The sequence below is a fragment of the Nomascus leucogenys genome, chromosome X (assembly GCF_006542625.1).
Source record: "Nomascus leucogenys isolate Asia chromosome X, Asia_NLE_v1, whole genome shotgun sequence".
Lineage (NCBI taxonomy): Eukaryota > Metazoa > Chordata > Mammalia > Primates > Hylobatidae > Nomascus > Nomascus leucogenys.
Window position 1 is genome coordinate 39,498,802 of NC_044406.1, and position 17,120 is coordinate 39,515,921.

The following is a 17,120-nucleotide window of genomic DNA, read 5'->3' on the forward strand; positions in this document are numbered from 1 at the left end:
CCTCTGCTTGCCTCTTTCTGTCACTGCCTTCCCTTTTACGTTGGGGGCAACTCTCCTCTTCTATCTTTTGCAGCAGGGTGGAACTCCTCTCATGGTGTCCTGCCCTCCACGCCCCAAGGTGTGAGTTCTCATGAGGTCCAACCGGATGCCCATTCCCTGCAACCTGAGCACCCAACAGGCCAAAGAGCATGAGGGGTAGTTTCAACTCGCCCGGGGACCCTTGTTCCTGCTCCCAGCTTCCCCAGGGCACCTTTGGTCATGTACTCCACTCACCCCTTCTCTTTCTCACGTTCACTTCTCACCTCTCTTCCCCCTCCCTCTTTCCTGGCTGCATCCTTTTCTCCTAAGGCTTTACCCCATAAAGACAAGAAACTGGCTGCGGAGACAAAAGAAAGAAAGTAGCAGAAGATGGGAAGGAAACAGGTGAGTGACAGTGACTTAACTGATTAAGAGAGCTTGATCTTTTTTGAGGGTGTGGGGGGTTCTCGCTCTGTCGCCCAGGCTGGAGTGCAGTGGTACGATCATAGCTCCCTGTAGCCTCGAACTGCTGAGCTCAAGGGATCCTCCAGCCCCAGCCTCCAGAGTAGCTGGGAGTACATGTTAATTTTTTTCTTATGTTTTGTTTTTTTACAGACGGAGTCTCACTTGTGTTGCCAACAGAGCTTGAGCATCAACTGGCAGTGAGGACGGCAGGAAAGCAACTGACTTATCCCCTCTCACCAGACCTTCCAACTGTCTGCAACACTGACATTGCCATGTATCCCGGCACGTTGTTGGTAACGGTGGGGGCTGTAAATTGCACGATTGCTCTAGAAAGTGTATTTACAAATCACTTAGACACCCAGATCCCCTCTCAGCTCCTCGTAGCATGACAAATCGCTCTCCCCCAACTCTGGGAGATGGAGGACAAATGTACTCTCTGCAGAGCATGAACCAGCAGATTTATGGGCTTTGGAACTTCAGGCTCACTTGAAGGCATACATCCCAACTCGGCGTAGGGATTTCAGTTGCTGTCTACAGCAATCTTCAGTCCCTCACCTCCCCTGGAGTTTGGCGTCCAGATTGCTGGCATCTTGCCCCTTCTCAGAGATGCAGGGGAGTCTTCCTGTGTAATCTAAACTTCCCCAGAGAGGAGACTTAGTGATATTGGCAGGCAAAGACCTCTGGAGTTTGCTTCATTAGTAAGCTCAAAATATTTTCTTATTTCAACGTTAGTTTTTCTTAGAGCCATGGGTTACTTAGGAGGATGTTTCTTAATTTACAAACATATACGGGGGTTTGTAATGATCTTTTGTTATTAATTTCTAGACCCCATTGTGGCATTGTGGTCAGAGAATATACAAATCGCTGAAGAATCCATTGCTTATGGACATTCCTGGGATAGTATTCATTTAAATATCTTTATGTACACTGTAATGAAATATAATACAAAAATGGAGTTGCACGCAAAATGAGGGTACCACTCAGTAAATGGTTCCACAGGGACATCTGATCCCCTACGATCTGGGTTGAGAAGTGGTGTAGTGTATTGCCGGCAGCTCAAAAGCACTCTCATGCCAGTCACTCTTGTCTTCCACCTCAGCAAATCTAACCACTCTTGTGACTTTTAACACTTGAAGATAATCCTGCCTGTTTGTGAACGCATTACACATGAGTAGAATCAGTATAGTACGTATTTTATAATCCGGGTTTCTCTTGGCAACATTAGGTTTTTCTCCTTGCGATTCACTTTTGTTGTGCTCCGTAGCCGAATTTCGTTTCTTTGCATTCCTGCGCAGTATTTTGAATTGTATGACGATGCCGCAATTTATTCATGCCTTTTATTTCTAATGGACTCTTCAGTAGTTTCCAGCGCTGGAGTGTTAGTGTTATTATCATGGTGCACGTTCACAAGGATGTCCTTTGGTTAACGTGCGTATGCATTTAAGGCTGTGCTTGCAGGACTGCTTTGATTACTTTTTCTTCCTTCATGGCACTGTGAGTGGTGACAGTGGATGTATCTGTTTTTTTTTTCCCCCCGCATCTCAGAGGGAAAGCTGTCAACATGTCACCAGTAAGTATCATTGTTTTCATAGGCTTTTAAAAGGTATTCCAGCGGAATCAAGAGAGTTCCCTTTTGTTCGTAGTTGGCTAAGAGGTTTTATCATAAGTGCATGGTCATTTAAATAAATCAAACCCATGAAATACCCTTCCTGCGTCTGTAGGGAATATCATATTTTTTCTCCTCCACACATTACTTCTGAGAGATAGATTTTTTCAAGCGCTGAACCATTTCATTTCTAGAATACTCTTGACTTGTTTGTGATACGTTTTCCTTTTTGGAGATTTAACTGATTTGTTCTGCTAGTGCTTTATTCAAGATTTCTTCTTCTGTGCTTATGTGAAAGATAGGCCTGTGCATTTCATTTCTTACCATGCCCTTTAAGGTTTTTGCCTCATAAAATGGGATGGGAAGCATTTCCCCTTTTTTATGTTACCTGGCAAGAAGGTAAGATTGACATTCCTTCCTTCACAAACGTTTTGTAGAAATAATTGGTGGCGGCATCAGAGTCTGTAGGTTCTTGTGACTGCTGCTGTCGTTTCCTTCAGATTCCGCCCGTTTACAATTTGTAGGACAATTCAGATGTTTAGTCTGTTTTCTGTCATTTTGTTGTATTTTCTTGAAATGTGTAAATTATATCCAAAGTTTCACATTTGTGGGCATAAAGTTGCTCATGGTTTTGAATAATGATCTCTTTAATGCCTTCGTTGCCCATAGTGATGTCTCCTTAGCCACTCCGGACACGGGTTGCTTCCTTTTTGTTCAGGCCCACACAAGGCATGCCTTAATCGCATCATCTTTACAAAAAACCACCTCTGGCTGTGTTGTTTTATCTTTAACTGATTTATACTTTTATCGTTATTTCATTTCTTCTGCTTTCTTCAGATTTAATCTGTTGTTCAACATTGTTGAGAAAGATACAGATGTTGTGCCTTTCTTTTTCATGCAATCTAGACAATTAAAATATGTCCCATAAGTTTTCTTCAGGTTCAAAATACTTTGTGATTTCATTGGTGATGTTTTCCTTGAGCTATGGGTTATTTAGAATACAGGAAATAAAAAGGATGCCTTTTCTAAAAACAAAATGAAGTGAAATAAAAAGGATGCCTTTTTATTTCATTTTCTTGCTTAATTGCCCTCTGAACTTCCGGGACTATGTTGAGAAGAAGTAGCAAAAGCGGGCATCTCTGTCTTGCTCCTGATCTTAGAGGAAAAGCTTTCACTCTTTCGCCATCGAGTACGGTGTTCACAATGAGTATTTTATATAGGACTTTTGTGACGTTGCGTTGAGGTTGTTTCCTTCTGTTCCAAGGAGTTTGAGTGTTTTTATCACGAAGGGGGTTGACTTTTGTCAGATGCTTTTAGTGCATCAATTGAGCCGATCATGTGGTTTTGTCTTCATTTTGTTGATGCCGTACACTAAATTAGTTGATTTTCATTGATCAAAACTTCCTTGCATTCCGTGAATATATCCCACGTGGTCATGGGCCTTTCATGTGTTGTTGAACTCGGTGTGCTAGACTTTTGTTGAATATGCATGCATAAACATTCTTTTGGGAAGTGTGTGTGTGTGTGTGTGTGTGTGTGTGTGTGTGTGTTTCTGGTCCTAATTCTTCTCTAAATGTTTAGTAGAATTCTCCACTGAAGCCATCTAGTCCTGGGGATTTCTCTGTTGGGAGGTTGATGAATACTGTTTAAGTCTCCTTACGAGTTGTCAAGATCTGAGATTTTTTACTTCTTCAGGAGTCAGTCTTGGCAGCGTGTATGTTTCTCAGAATTTATCCATTTCTTCTAAAGTATCAAATCTGTTGGGGTATAGTTGTTCCTGGTCTTCTCTTTATAATCTTTTTTATTTCTGTAGTATCAATTGTAATGCCCCTCTGTCATTCTGATTTTAGTTATTTGACCCTTCTCTGTTTTTTCTTAATCTGCTTATCCTATGTTCACCTTTTCAGAGACACCAGCTCTTAGTTTCATTGTTTTTTTTTTCCTATTATTTGACTATTCTCTATTTCCTTTATTTGTGCTCTAATCTTTATTACTTCCTTCCTTCTGCTAACTTTGGGTGTACGTTGTTCTTCCTTTTCTAGTTCTCGCAACACAAAGATAGGCTGTTGATTTGAGATCTTTCTTCTTTTTCGCTGTAAGCATTTACCACAATAAACTTCCCTCTTAACACTGCTTTCCCTGCATCTCCTTAGTTGTGGTATGTGGTGTTTTCATTGTCATGTGTCTCAAGATACTTTCTAATTTCCTTGTGGTCTGTTCTTTGACCCACTGGTTATTGAAGAGAGTGTTGTAATTTCCGCCTGTTTGTGACTTTTTCAATTCTCCTTCCGGTATTGCTTTCTAGTTTCATTCCACTGTGGTCAGAAAAGATAATTGGTATGATTTCAAACTTCTGAAGTTTGTGAAGACCCTAAATGTCAACAAAAAAGCTAAAGCATAAGACCTCTGGAAGAGAATTCAGGATAAAGCCTTGAAAAACTTGCTGTAGGCGAAGGACTCTTATAGCTATGACACAGAAAGCAATAGCCACGCAGAAACACGTTAAGTGAATTTCATCAAATTTGGAAATCTGGCTTTTCATCATCAGCGAAATGAAAAAGCAAACCATTCATTGCGGCAATGTTTGCGATATACGCTACCCGACAATGGAAAAGTTTGCACGCAAAAAAGCACTCTTATAATTCAGTATTAAGACGACAAATAATAATCAATGTGCAAATCATGTGAATGGTTCTTCACATGCCACACCAAACCACCAAACGATATGCAACTGGTCAAGAGAAGAGGCTGGGCCAAGGTCACTAGTGGAGGCAGCGGCAAAGCTGGGTCAGAGATCTCAGGCAAGTCACCTCCCTTCTCTGAGTCTGTTTCTTCAAGTGCACAGTAGTAGCTCAGACGATCTTTGAGGGTGTCATGAGGTAGTGGGCAAAACCCCCTTGGCCCAGGGCCTGATGACGACAAAAACGAGGAGGAGCAGCAGGATGGATGCCCAGGAAGGAAAACACCCAACCTGATGTCTCAGGAGGCTGCGAGGGCGGTGGCAGGCCTCAGAAACCTAGGGTGGAACCTGTCATTCAGAGAAGCCGTGAGGGGTGGCGATCATGCACAATGAAGGGAGATGGGGAGCGGTATGTGCACGTGGGTGGGAGGGTGGGTGTCAGGAGAGAGTGCCCAGCAGGTGGGTGTATCACCCCCAGGACACTGCGAGCCCCTGGATGGCAGGGGCGGCCGACAGCAGGGCCCAGTGCACGCACCCTGGCCTCAGAGGGTCCCGGGTTCAAGTCTGTGCTCTGCCGCTTCCTGGCTGTGTGACTTGGGGAGAGGGTCTCCCCTCTTGGAGCCTCAATTGGCTGAGACCGTGAAATGGCCTTACTGCCCCCACCTCTCGGGCTTGCCGGAGAAATGGAAACGTAGGCCCAGATGAGAAATTGTACCTGAATATTCAGAACAACTTTATGCATAATGTCAATAACTGGAAACAAGTGAATGCACGAATGCTCGTCCATCGCCAGGCCTGGGGCAGGGGTGATCAGAGGGAGCGGGCCAGGCTGGGAGAAGGCTGTGAGTGCTGTCCACTGCCACAGCAGGGCCTCAGAAAACACTTGCTGACATGGACTGTGGGCCTTTGCAGTGTGGGGTCTGCAGAAGGCCCCAGGCTGGGGGCAGGGGGGAAGCCTGCCTGGGTCTCCTGCTTGCCATGTGAGTGAGGTGGTGGCCGTCTCCAGGGTGGCCGGTCTGACCCTCCTGCAGGACGCGCAGTCCAGTCCGTCCCCATTTCCCACCAGGGCGCTCCCGCCTCCCAGCTCTCCTCCTCTCTTCCCAGTTGCTCTCAGCGCTGCCCCTACAGGGTAGGGGGAGGGGGTCCCTGGTGAGGCCCCACCGCGGCAAAGTGATGTGAAAGGGGGAGTGTCCAGCAAGCCTGGAGGCCGGAGGAGGCCGTGATCTGGCCGGCACCCTGCCTCTGAGGGCTGCTTCCTGTTCCTTTCCAGCGGAGCTTCCGTATCTCAAGTGCCCTCTGCACACAGTGTTCAAACTCACTCCTGTGGCTTATGGTGACTACCCCCACCCTGATCCAAGGACAGGCATGTACCCGCTATGTGCACAAGGGTGTCTGGGGAGGTTCCGGCCAAATAGCATTAAATTTATGATGCCAGGGGTGGAGTCCCAGGCATCCCTCATCTCTTCCACAGCCCAGACCACAAACCAGGAGACATAAAGGGAAGGGGACTCCATTGTGTGCCTGTGTGTGTGTGTGTGTGTGTTCCAGTAAAACTTTGGGACTGGATTTCTGTCAGAGTCCCAGAATGTCAGTGTGGCCAAGCACGGACCCAAGCACCAGAGAAGCAGAAATCACAGCGGCAGCCAACATGGAGACCCACCCAAAGCCTTTCTGACGGACAGCTTCTGGGGTGTGCAACCAATGCAGTCCGATGCTCACCAGGGCTCCCCATGTGGCTCCATGCTCTGCTGTTGTTGTTTTGAAATCCTTCATAGTTTTTGACAAGGAGACTCGTGTTTTCATTTTCCACTGGGCCTCCCAAATTAGGTAGCCCCGTCTAGGTCAGGATCTGGCCGTGGCGGAGATGGCAGCCCCTCCTGGGGAAACAGAGGCTGGGGCTGGGTGGGGGGGTGGGAATCAGGGAGCCTTCCACTGCTATGTTTTCCCTCCTTATCTAGGGCTCTGTCCTCCCAAGCCCTGGACATTACCGGGGAACTCCAGAAAGCCCTGGACACTGTCCCTGCCTACCACTGAGCCCTTCCCAGGAGACCAAATTGTCTCTGCCCTCACCGTCTTGTACCTGAAGCACGTGCAGCCCTACCTCAGACCCCTCCAGACATCACCCAGCCCTTGAACACACCAGGACCTAGGTAGGCCTGGTGTTGTCCTCACTGGGAGAGCCCTGCTGCTGGGGGAGAAGGGCTGCGAAGCCCCAAACAGGCCGCCGTTCCGTCACAGGCAAGGGACTGTGTGCGCGTGCACCGTGCGTTGTTTTTATTACATCCTGCTCCCTCAGCAATCACGGCCCCTCCTTCTACCCACTGGAGGGCTGCGAACATCACTGCGGGGCCCACCTCCTTGTCCGTCAGACTCTGTACCGAGGACGGGGTCCTGAACTGTGTGGATGATGAGCCAAGGGTTCTGGAACATCGTCTCCAAGGAGGGGGTGTGGGAGGTGGGTCCTGGTGAGAGCCTTGGACCTGTCCCTCGGCGGGAGGGGCAGTGGCACCAAGCTGCCGTTTTCCACCCCGCCCCTGCTCTGGCCCCACCTCTTGCCATGTCCCTGGGGCTGCTGAGCAAGGCTTGTAGAAAATCACATAACCATGAACACTGGGGCCTCTCCAAACTCCTGGTCGCACACTCAGGCGTAACCAACCTCTGCACCTCCCAGCATCCCACCTGTCCCTGTGGGCCTTTTTGGCAGAGGTGGGGCCCACCTACCCCAGAGAGCCTGAAGAAGTTTCCTTGCTACAAGCCCAAGCGTGGCCAGGTATGGCAATGGGTGTGCAGGTAAAGGAAGAAGCGTCTAAATTAATTTTGCAACTTTAATGTAACACTGATACCCAAAACATGAAAGCACAAGGAAAAGCACAAAATGAAAGCAGGAAGAGCAAAGAGAGCTTCATCTTGCATGCCACCTCCGACTGACAGGAAGAAGCCACCTAGGGTGCTGTGTCGAGAAGGAATCTGAGAGGAGGCGCTCTGGCTTGGCCAGTAAGATCGCTGCAGTTCATCAACGGTGCCTATAAAAGCACAAGAAACCAAAGTGACAACATCCGTGGACACAAGCGGACCAGGGAGGGGTATACGTAACAAAATAAGTATCCGTCCATGCTGTTGCCGTTGCCCCCAACGCCCCCACGCCGGCCCTCCCTCTGACATCTCACCCCGCTCCGCAGCCCTCCTGCAGAGTCTCATTTCTATACCGAAACTCTTACTGGATCCAGGAGAAGAAGCTGGCACCAGCTCTGGCGGCATTTCTGGTCCGGATGGTGGAGCTGGTGCTAGGGCCATCTAGGACGCTGGTGCTGGCCCCTCCATTGGTGCCACTGCTGACACCAGCTCTCCACGTGGCCCTCCTGTTGGCACGGTTGCTATTCAGAATGTACTGATGGTATCTGGCCCAGAAAGCAAAGGGGATCCTGGCCCAGGCGTCGCCAAAATCTCCGTCCTCATCCCAGGTCAGGAGCTCGACTTGTATGTCGTCCCAGCTCCACCGTCCAATCAGAGCTTCATCCCCGATATTCATCTGGGCCCTCATCTGGGCCCTGGCATGTTCCTCGGCCATATCCACATCCATTGTCTTGAAAGCATCATCCACAGCCTCCAAGAAATGAGCCTTCCATTCCCGGGGGTCTCGGTTCTGATTCTGAGGAGGAAAAGGGCGAGCATAGACACAGAGCTACCCCACAGTGGCTGAGCACCCGCGACCCGCCTCACCCCCTCCTGTGTGCTTTGTGCAATGACGGCGGCAAAAATCAGGACCACAGGGATTGGGGGCTCCTACTCTCCTGTGCCAGACCTGGGATTTTGCCCCATCTGTGACCTTGTGTAGGGTGCTCAGGTGCCTCTGTGAGTGTCTGGTACCCTCACTGGAATATGGGGTAATGGGAAGGAGGCCTCGACCAAGAAACACGCAAGGTGTGGAGAGCACCACCCCTGGTGCCGGGCACCCAACAGAGGCTCTCCCTTACCTGGGCGATGAATCTCAGGACCCTCATCTTGCTGGTCTCATGGCGGGCTCGCAGGCCCCAGAGGAATTCATACTCAGGTGGGTTGCTGTTGGGGATCTTCTTGTATTCCAGGTACCTTGGCATGAGAGGAAAGTAAACTTTGCTTCTAGCCAAGCAGACCTGTTGCTGAACGGATGGGTTCCAGGGGGCCCCTCCTCAACCCGATGCCGCAGCTCAGCTCCTGGAAGAGGACTGCCCTGCCCCTCCAGCCCTTCACTCATTCCCAAACCCACTCCCAGGACTTCTGCCTGCAAAAGTGAGGCCCTCAAAGCCTTTTGCCATTGGTCTTCCCGGAAGCCATGCGGAGGTGCAGGAGGGCCACGTGTAGGGCATTTGTCTGTAGGGAGGCCACAAGTTTGTGCCCCTCACCACGATGACCCCAGCTTCCTGTTGGGTGTGTTGTAAACAGAGGAGCCATTCTTCAGGCCCCCTGCTCTGAGCACACCCCACCTCCAGGGTCTTGGCCACACCCCGGCGGAGCCCTGGAGAGGCCCACCAGAGGAAACGACTGGAGAGGAAGAACCAGTCAGCCAGGAGAAGCGTGCTCCAGGCATCCTCCTCAAGTCCTGACCCTTTGTTGGTGTGCATGCACGCCTGTGCGTTGGCAAGTCCTCCAGGGACGGGGAGAGGGTGGCCCCTGTCCTGAAAATCAGGAGAGTTGGGCTGAGGCCCTTACCGGCTGGGAGCCATGCTCAGAGACGTCCCCTCTCTGAGCTCCGGGTTCCTTAGGTGTAAACCAGGGGGAACTCTTGTGTCAGTCTACAGGGCAGGTGCTCAAGGAGATAGTGGCCATTATCACACCCCACACCATGTTCTCAGGTGATGTGCGCTCCCTTTTCCCAAGACCGCCCTGGCCTTCGGCTCCCCACACGCTGGCATACCCCCACTGCCGCTCACTCCCAGGCCAGAGACACCCATCACTCCAGTTGAAGATTTGGGATAGGGAACTGCTTTCTCAGCCAGACCAGCACACAAAGGATGCTCGAGTGAGAGCCGCAGTTAGCTCAGGTGATACTTACTTCTGCTTCACAAAGTCATCTGTGATGAGCTTCCTCAGATCGCCGAGGAATGGGTGCCTCACCCTGAGGGCCAGGAAAGGAATCCATGAGCAGAGACGGTGGCAGGGGCCCTCCCTAGCATGACTATGAGTTCCCAGCCCACGGGGAGTCGCTGTGGAGGCCTGGGCATGCAGCAGAAGCCAGAGGACTGTTGGTCAGGGATGCCCCAGGTAGGGATTTGATGGAACCCCTGACTCTGACTGTCCCTCTTAGATGTCATCTGGGGCCACAGAACAGAAAGGGGGCTGAGCAGTGTCCAGCACTGCTTCCCCATCCGCCCCGGTGAGATCCTTTGCTCTCTACCGAGCCCAGGGCGCCCCACGCCCTTGCGCCAGACCACCAGGCTATTGCAATCCCAGGACCTCTTTGGCCAGAGGACAGCACCGAGGGGAGGAGCTGGAGAGGCCAATCATACCCAGGGCGCAGTCCCATCTTGCGTAGTGCCTCCCAGAGGACAGCTGCGAGGGGAGAGGAGGTACAAGAGTTTGGCACCCAGAAGATGAGACTATGGGCAGCCCCCCAGTTCCAGGTCCAGCCACTCACCCTCGCTGGCACGGTTGCCATTCATGAAGATGACGCCCAGAATCACCAAGAGGAGACTCAGCCTGGGAGTGTCCTTGGTTCTAAAGGTGTGGAAAGAGAAATCCTGTTCGGCAGCTATTTGCCTGAGAGACACCACCAGGCTCTCCCAACTAGCCTCTCTCAGGTTTCCCAGCTTGAGGGGAACTCTTCCCAGGACAGGCACAGTTCACTAGCTGCTGGCAGACCATTCGCACCTCCGCCTGAGACTTAATCACCTCCTCTATAAAACATGGGTACTAACACTTCCCTGACAGGGTTCTGCAGAGGACAGGGCAAGGCAGGGAGCCGAAGCTCTGCAAATGGCAAACGTGTGTCCAGAGATGGCTCCAGACCTGTCCTGCCGCTTCCACATCAGGACCTATACTGAAGAGGAAGCTGTCCCCTAGGCCAGCTCTGCCGGGCCCAGGCCAGGCAGGCAGGAGAAAGAGGCAAGCCACTTTCCTCCGAAGCTTTGGGGATAAAGCCCGGCAGCAACCTGGGGAGACCTGACGGCAGCAAGGCCTCACCCCAGGCTATCATTCCTTTCATCCAGCGGTCACCAGGCAGCCCTCGCTGTGTGTGGGAGCCGTGCGCCGCACTCAAGCCCCGTCTTCCTGCTTCACTGAAGGGGTGTGGGCAGGGAAGGGACACCACGGAGGAAGGCCACGACCCGCCTTCCCTTTCTTACTTTCCAAGGAGGCGAGCTGAGGAGTCCCGTGTGCAGACAAGAATATACAGGTGTTCTTCCTTGTCAATCTCCTTCAGGTGGATCCCAAACTTCTACATGGGGGAGAAAACAGAGTGTGAGATCCAAACCCCATGCTGGGCATCCTGCCGGCAGACAGTGATTCCCAGTTAGAACTGCTCCTCAGCAAGGAATCCAAACTCGTGAGCGAGGGCAGAAGAAGACAGCGCACGGAAGACCTTCGCTGTGGGAGCTGACGCTGGCAGAGGCGATGAGACCCACCTGGCCAGACGGCGAGAGACTCAGAGAGCATGAGAGAGAGAAGCCGAGGGCAGGAAGCACAAGTCAAACTGCCAGTGCAGTGGAAGCTCAGAGTCGGAGAGGTGAGAGATGGCTCCAGAGACTGGGCCTTGAGGGGCTGCAGGGTCACCCCACCCCCATGCCCGCTCTTCCTCCACAGAGCTGCTCCCATCCTGCACCCACCTTTTCCAGGGTGTACGTTGCTCGTTCAATGATCTCAGGGAAATGTTCATCATATTCTCTGATGACATCCTTCAGCATGTCTGCAGGAGGGGGAAGAGTTGGAGAAAGCACCTGGGCTGAGCAGGGGTCACAGAGCTGTAGCCCCTTGGTCAGCCCTGCCGAGGGTGGCACAGCCAGGCCCCCGGCCCGGGGCTACGGAGGGACCAGCCGCGGCACGCAAGCAAAGGGATGCCCACAGACTAGGGGATGGTGAAGGGGGCACGGGCTGCCTACCTGCGCGCTTGATGGGGATCTTCTTGTAGTCCTTAATCATCAGGTATTTCACCAACTTATTTGCCTGGAGAAGGAGGAACATGCGGGGAGGTCAAGGCATGGGTGACAGCAGAGATGTGGCCCACAAGGGAGGAGAGGAGGGAGATGGGGGAGGGTGGGCTTCTTACCCTCTCTTGCAGAAGGGTCACGTTGCGGGGAGGCAGGCACAGTACGTGCCTTGAGGGTATCTGGGACCTCAGGGCCATCGGGGGCCGAGGGGCCAACTGAGCCCGCACCGTCAATGAGGGCTGTGATGCTCTCCAGGTGGGTGGGACCGCAGGAGGCTCTCTCTCCTCCTCGCTGCTCTCATACTCATCATCCAGGTGCTTGGACTGTATCATTCGAGAGAGGAGAGACCCAGGGCTACCAGGCTTCCCGTGCCAAAGTGAGACACAAAAGCACCCGGCACGCACCTCACCCGTAGCAGGCTCTTGGAAATGAGAGCAGTACCAGCAGCGGCTGGCATGTGCTGCGTGCTTACTAAGTGCCAGGCACTGAGCCAGCCTCTTCTCCCACCAGTCCTGAGGGTAGGGACTACGTGGAGTGAAAACACGCTCAGCAAACTTGTGTTGGAGAAACATGGACTAGCTGAGAGGAGAGGAGGGGAGGAGAGGGGAGGTGAGGAGAGAAGGAGGGGAAAGAGGAGAAGAGAGGAAGAAGGGGGAGAGGAGAGGGAGGAGAGGAGCAGGAAAGGGAGGAGAAGGAAAGGACAGGAGCAAGGGGGCGTGGAGGTGGCAGGGGGCAGGGGGATCTCACCTTCTTGGTCCTCTTGCCTCCCATCCTGGCCCAGGGCTCAGCACTGTGCTGAGCAGTGGCAGCAGCTGCACCCTCCGGCTCAGGGATGCTCGTGGCCATCTTGGCCTTGGCAGCAGCTGCTGCCACAACATTCTGAGGCTCCACCCACCGAGTCTTGGCCAGCGCCTTCCCCGACTTGGTGGTCTTGGGCCGGGCGGCTGCCACCTCCCTGCCAGGTCCCGTCTGGGGCACACCGGAGGCGGCACTGGGGCCCTCTGTGGCAGCCTCTTGGGCTGGGGCAGGTCTCTTGGGGCGCGGGAAGGCCATGCCACTGACACCTGCCGGCTGAGTGAAATCAAAGACATCATTCTGACCCAGGAAGGCTGTGCTGGGCAGGTTGGCGTCCACCTCCCTGGCACACGGAGCCTGAGAGAAAGCACAGGCGCTACTAGGGCCCTCGGTAGCGGCCTCCTGGGCCGGGGAGCCTGTCTGGGACTGTGCGGAGGTTGCCGGAGCCCCGGGGGCAGCCATCTCACTGGTGACTAACATCTGGGAGGTCTGCGGAGAAGCAAGGGGTGGCTCAGGGGTGGGCCCCTGAGCTTCGGCGGCGTAGGTCGTGGGCTGGGTATCCTCTCCTGAGACCTGCGGCGTGGCCACCCGGTGGCTAGCGACCACCTGACTGAAGGCGGTACGGGCAGCGGCGGCAGCGGCCCGAGCCGCACGGTTGGAGGCGGCGGCGCGGGCTACGTTGGCAGCACGGGCGGCCGTCTCGTTGGCAAGTGTTTCCGGATCCAGCTGCAATGCCTCCACCAGGGTCTGGGCCAGCACAGGGTTTTCCAGTTCCCAGGGCTCATTCTGCAAGGCCAGAGAGAGGGGTTGGGGAAGGCGGGCCGCTCGACGACATACTTGTGTTAGCCTCCCTGTGTTGGCCAGCCTCTTCCCAGCAGTCAGCCCTGAACACCCCAAGACCTTCCCAAATCTTCTTCTTCCGAGCAGGGGAGGGAAGGCTTGGGGAAGCTGGGCAGTCCTTTCCCACACAACCCTCCTTGCTCCCCCCTCCTCCCTCCCCCATTCACAGGGGAAAGGCCCAGGCCAGCAGGTGGCCAGGAAGGGGCCTCACCGATAAGATGCGAAGGCCTGGACCCAAGCTTCCGAAGGCTCTGAGGATATGGATGTCAAAGCTGGTGAGGGTGCCATAGCCACCAAACGCACCGAATTCTTCATAGTCGTTGCCTTCAACCATCTCTTCCTCGCCGACTTCGTCGCTACCCTCATCCATGTCTTCAACGCTGTAGTTTTCCGATTGCACGCTGAAGCTTCCCTCAGCCATGCTGCGGGTCCCAGGAAGATGAGAGCTCAGCCTGAGAGGGAGGGTGAAGCAGCTGCAGGGGAAGGGGGCGGGATCCAATGGGAGGCGGGATCTCCCGGGAGGTGTGGGGCGACAATCATCCGGTTACTAGGCAATATTAGGCAGTAGGGCGCAGGGAGGGAGGTGGGGGGGAGACGGTTTGGCTTTCTGATGGGGTAGACCTGGTCAAGGACAGAGCCCAAGGAAAGGGGCAGAGGAGGTCGCAGGAGGCGCCGCACTGAAAGCGGAGTTTAGGATGGGCAGGCTCGCCATCCCAGCGGCTAGATTTGACGAGGGGGTGTTCTTGAGGGCTGGGGTCCGAAGAGTCCCAAAGGGGATGCATTGGGGAAGAGAGAAACAAAGGGTTTGGATTTAAGGGCCAGAGAAGGGAACCGGGATGAAGGGGGAGCAGATGGGAGAGCTCAGACAACGGGGGCAGTGGCAAGCCGCAAGCTCAGCGAAACAGAACCCCAGGGACCTTTGGCTAGGTCCGGGCGGGGGGCCTAGGTGGGGCTCAGACTCGAGCACTAGAGGCGGATGGAGTGGCGGCCTCAGACCTAGGTGAGGCTCCAATCGGAGCGCTGCAGATCTCAAACGCGAGGACTGGGCACTCCAGGAAGGGGGCAAGCGGTCAGCTCGGTTGGTTCGAGTAATCTAGGAGTGGCTGGGGTGGGGGTGGGGCCTCAGGTCCAAGGGAGCTCAGCTCGGAGCACACGGGTCTGCTAAAGGGGTGAGGATCCCGGGCTCCGGTTTCAGTAGGGCTCAGATCGGGGCGCCTGGGTCTGATGGTGATGGGGGCTCCTATCTAGACCTTGAGTCTAATGGGGTTCCGGTTCTGAGTGCTTGGGCTTTGTTCAGATCCGGAGGCGGAGGGAGGGCGCAGCGTGTCGGGTTCCACTCGCCCTCTCCCGGTCCTGTCTGGGGCTGGATCCTTACCTTCTCGGGGGCTCCAATGGCGTCCGTCCTCAGCACCAGGAACCCCGCAGCCGCGCCCTCGCCTACTGCTGCCAGCACAGCAGCCCGGACCACCCCGCCCCTTTTCTCCGTGCACCCCCCGCGGCTGGGTAGCCTGCGCATGCGCGGACCCCTCCAGCCCGCCCGCTTTCCCAACAAAAGCCCTTTCCTCCAGGTCTCCAGTGCGCATGCGATTCCGCGGGTGGGTGGGCGGTGGGGTCGAAGGTAGGGGGGGGGGGCTCTTCCCGCCAGATCCACTTCACCTCTCCTCCTCCTCCTCCTCCTCCTCCTCCTCCTACAGCAGGCGCGCACACTCATACCCTGCAGTGCAGCTCGACCCACCCAATCATCTCTTCTCAGTCCCCCCACTTTTGCACAATGCTTCTCTGTCGTGCCCTGCCCTTTCACCCAAACTCCTCCAGCCTGGTCTGGGATACACTATGCCCCGTTTCCCCGGCACGACCCCTTAGGACACAATTAGTGAGGTCTCACAATTAATAAGCTGGGTCTCTAACTGCAACAAGTGGAAATCCTCAACCTGCGGGGCTACGAAATGGACATGGCCAGAGGATGGCACTTCGCTTTGTGTGCTTCTCCACTAGCCAACTCTCTGGCCCCCAGACATACTGGGAACATCTGCTTCCTCAGCTACCCTTTATGCAGCTTGTATGTCACAGAGGGATCTGTGCTGGGGCTTTTCTTCCTCTCACAGCAGCGCTGGGAAGTGGATGTCAGCATCCCCATTTGGCAGATCGGGAAGCTGAGGCACAGACACATTGCATGAACTAGACCACAGAGCCAGGAAACAGAAAATGCAAAATTTGGGCCTGGGTCTTCCGGACTCCTAAGCCCACCTCCTGCTCCTGCTGGCCTGGGGACAGAGGCACCGCCGCCCCCGTTTGAGTGACAGGCCTCCCCCACCCCAACATCTGTCCCAAAGAAGAAAGGTTTGTGCTGTAGAAGGCCTAAGCTCATGCTCTGCATTCAGGACACAGGGAGACAGAGCCTCCCCCCGCCTCGCCCCCCGCCTCTGCGGCTCTGTGTGGGTCCATCCAGGTATGAGAATTGCTCCGCCGGGTTCACTCTCTACTCAGATTGTCAGGCCTCTTCCTTATCAGTGATACAATCACGCTGCCGCTGAGACCCTCCTGGTGTCCGCCAGGACAATTAGACACCTGTGTGTCTGAGCTAATTACTCCACTATCTACAAGCCCAGTTCAGACTTCACTTTTGAGGTCCCAGTGCATAGTACATTCACCCGCCTACGTGACATCTCCACTTGGATGTCTTTTGAGGCAGAAAATGCTGTGGTCTCATCTGCAGTCGAACCTGGACTGTTTGTAAAATTCGTAGTAGATTTTTATATTTGTTTTTATGTCAGCCTCACCAGGACCCCTGTGTATGAATGGAAGGTATTGCTAGGACAGCAGCTTTTACTCTGCGCTGACCAGTATCCATTCTGCCTGGCTCTGTGGCTTTCTCCAGCTGTTGTATATCAATCTCTCCTGTCAGCCGCCTGTGCCTCTTTAGCCCTTCCCCTGTAACACGTCCTCTGCGGGAGAGGAACACACCCTGCAAACGAACGCCTTCAGAAAGTGCTACGTGCTAATCACTCCAAAAAAATCTACAACCCCAGTCTGAACTTCACTTTCGAGGTCCAAGTACATACATTCACCCACCTACGTGGCATCTCCACTTGGAAGTCTCAAGGGCTCTTCATGGTTTGCCTGTCCAAAACTGGTCACGTGGTATACTCACTCCTCCCATACACTCACACATCCCCATCGCTCCTGTTCCCCCTGTCCCACCCATCTTCACAGTCTCAGTAAATGGCGCCATTATCCACACAACCACTCACTCCAGAAACTGGGAGTCATCGATCACCACCCCCCCCCCCTTTCTGATACGCTGCATCCAGAAGGGCAAGCTCTGAAGGGTCTCCAGAGCTGCCTCTCTGTGCAGCTGTCTCCTCTCCATTACTCCCGGCAAATTCTGGTCCCATGGCCCTCTTGAGCTCTCAACTCTGTGTCCTTCACTCAGACCGTCCACCGGGCTCTGTTGTGTTCAGCTCCCCTGTGCTGCAGCCTGCAAACTCTGTCCGGGCAAGAAGTTGCTGGAATTGGGCGATCAGAGGGCTCACCTGGTCAGGTTCCCTTTCTCTCAGGGATCACTGTCCCGTATGCAGGTGGTGCCATGACGTTA

General features: G+C 53.9%; 1 protein-coding gene and 1 non-coding gene across 7 annotated transcripts; both read right to left on the minus strand.

Annotated features, from left to right (window-relative positions):
- Positions 1-7,580: 7,580 nt before the first annotated feature.
- On the minus strand, positions 7,581-15,040 carry LOC100585881 (melanoma-associated antigen D4). Of its 6 annotated transcripts, none has more exons than XM_003276872.2 (13): positions 14,901-15,040; positions 13,737-13,947; positions 12,638-13,471; positions 12,010-12,213; positions 11,843-11,906; positions 11,570-11,649; positions 11,090-11,181; positions 10,384-10,463; positions 10,256-10,298; positions 9,802-9,864; positions 8,744-8,858; positions 7,988-8,418; positions 7,581-7,792 (listed from the first exon to the last, which is right to left on the minus strand). In XM_003276872.2, the coding sequence occupies exons 2-13, from the start codon at positions 13,944-13,946 to the stop codon at positions 7,783-7,785; spliced, it is 2,226 nt and encodes a 741-aa protein (XP_003276920.2). In that variant the 5' UTR covers position 13,947; positions 14,901-15,040; the 3' UTR covers positions 7,581-7,782. The 6 variants fall into 6 exon arrangements, with proteins under 6 accessions (XP_003276920.2, XP_012354584.2, XP_003276919.2 ...); XM_012499130.2 differs by having other exon boundaries at positions 7,976-8,418; XM_003276871.2 differs by having other exon boundaries at positions 13,737-13,977.
- On the minus strand, positions 9,103-9,230 carry LOC115833459. Its single transcript, XR_004028889.1, has one exon. It is a non-coding gene; the product is annotated as a small nucleolar RNA SNORA11 (small nucleolar RNA).
- Positions 15,041-17,120: the final 2,080 nt, after the last annotated feature.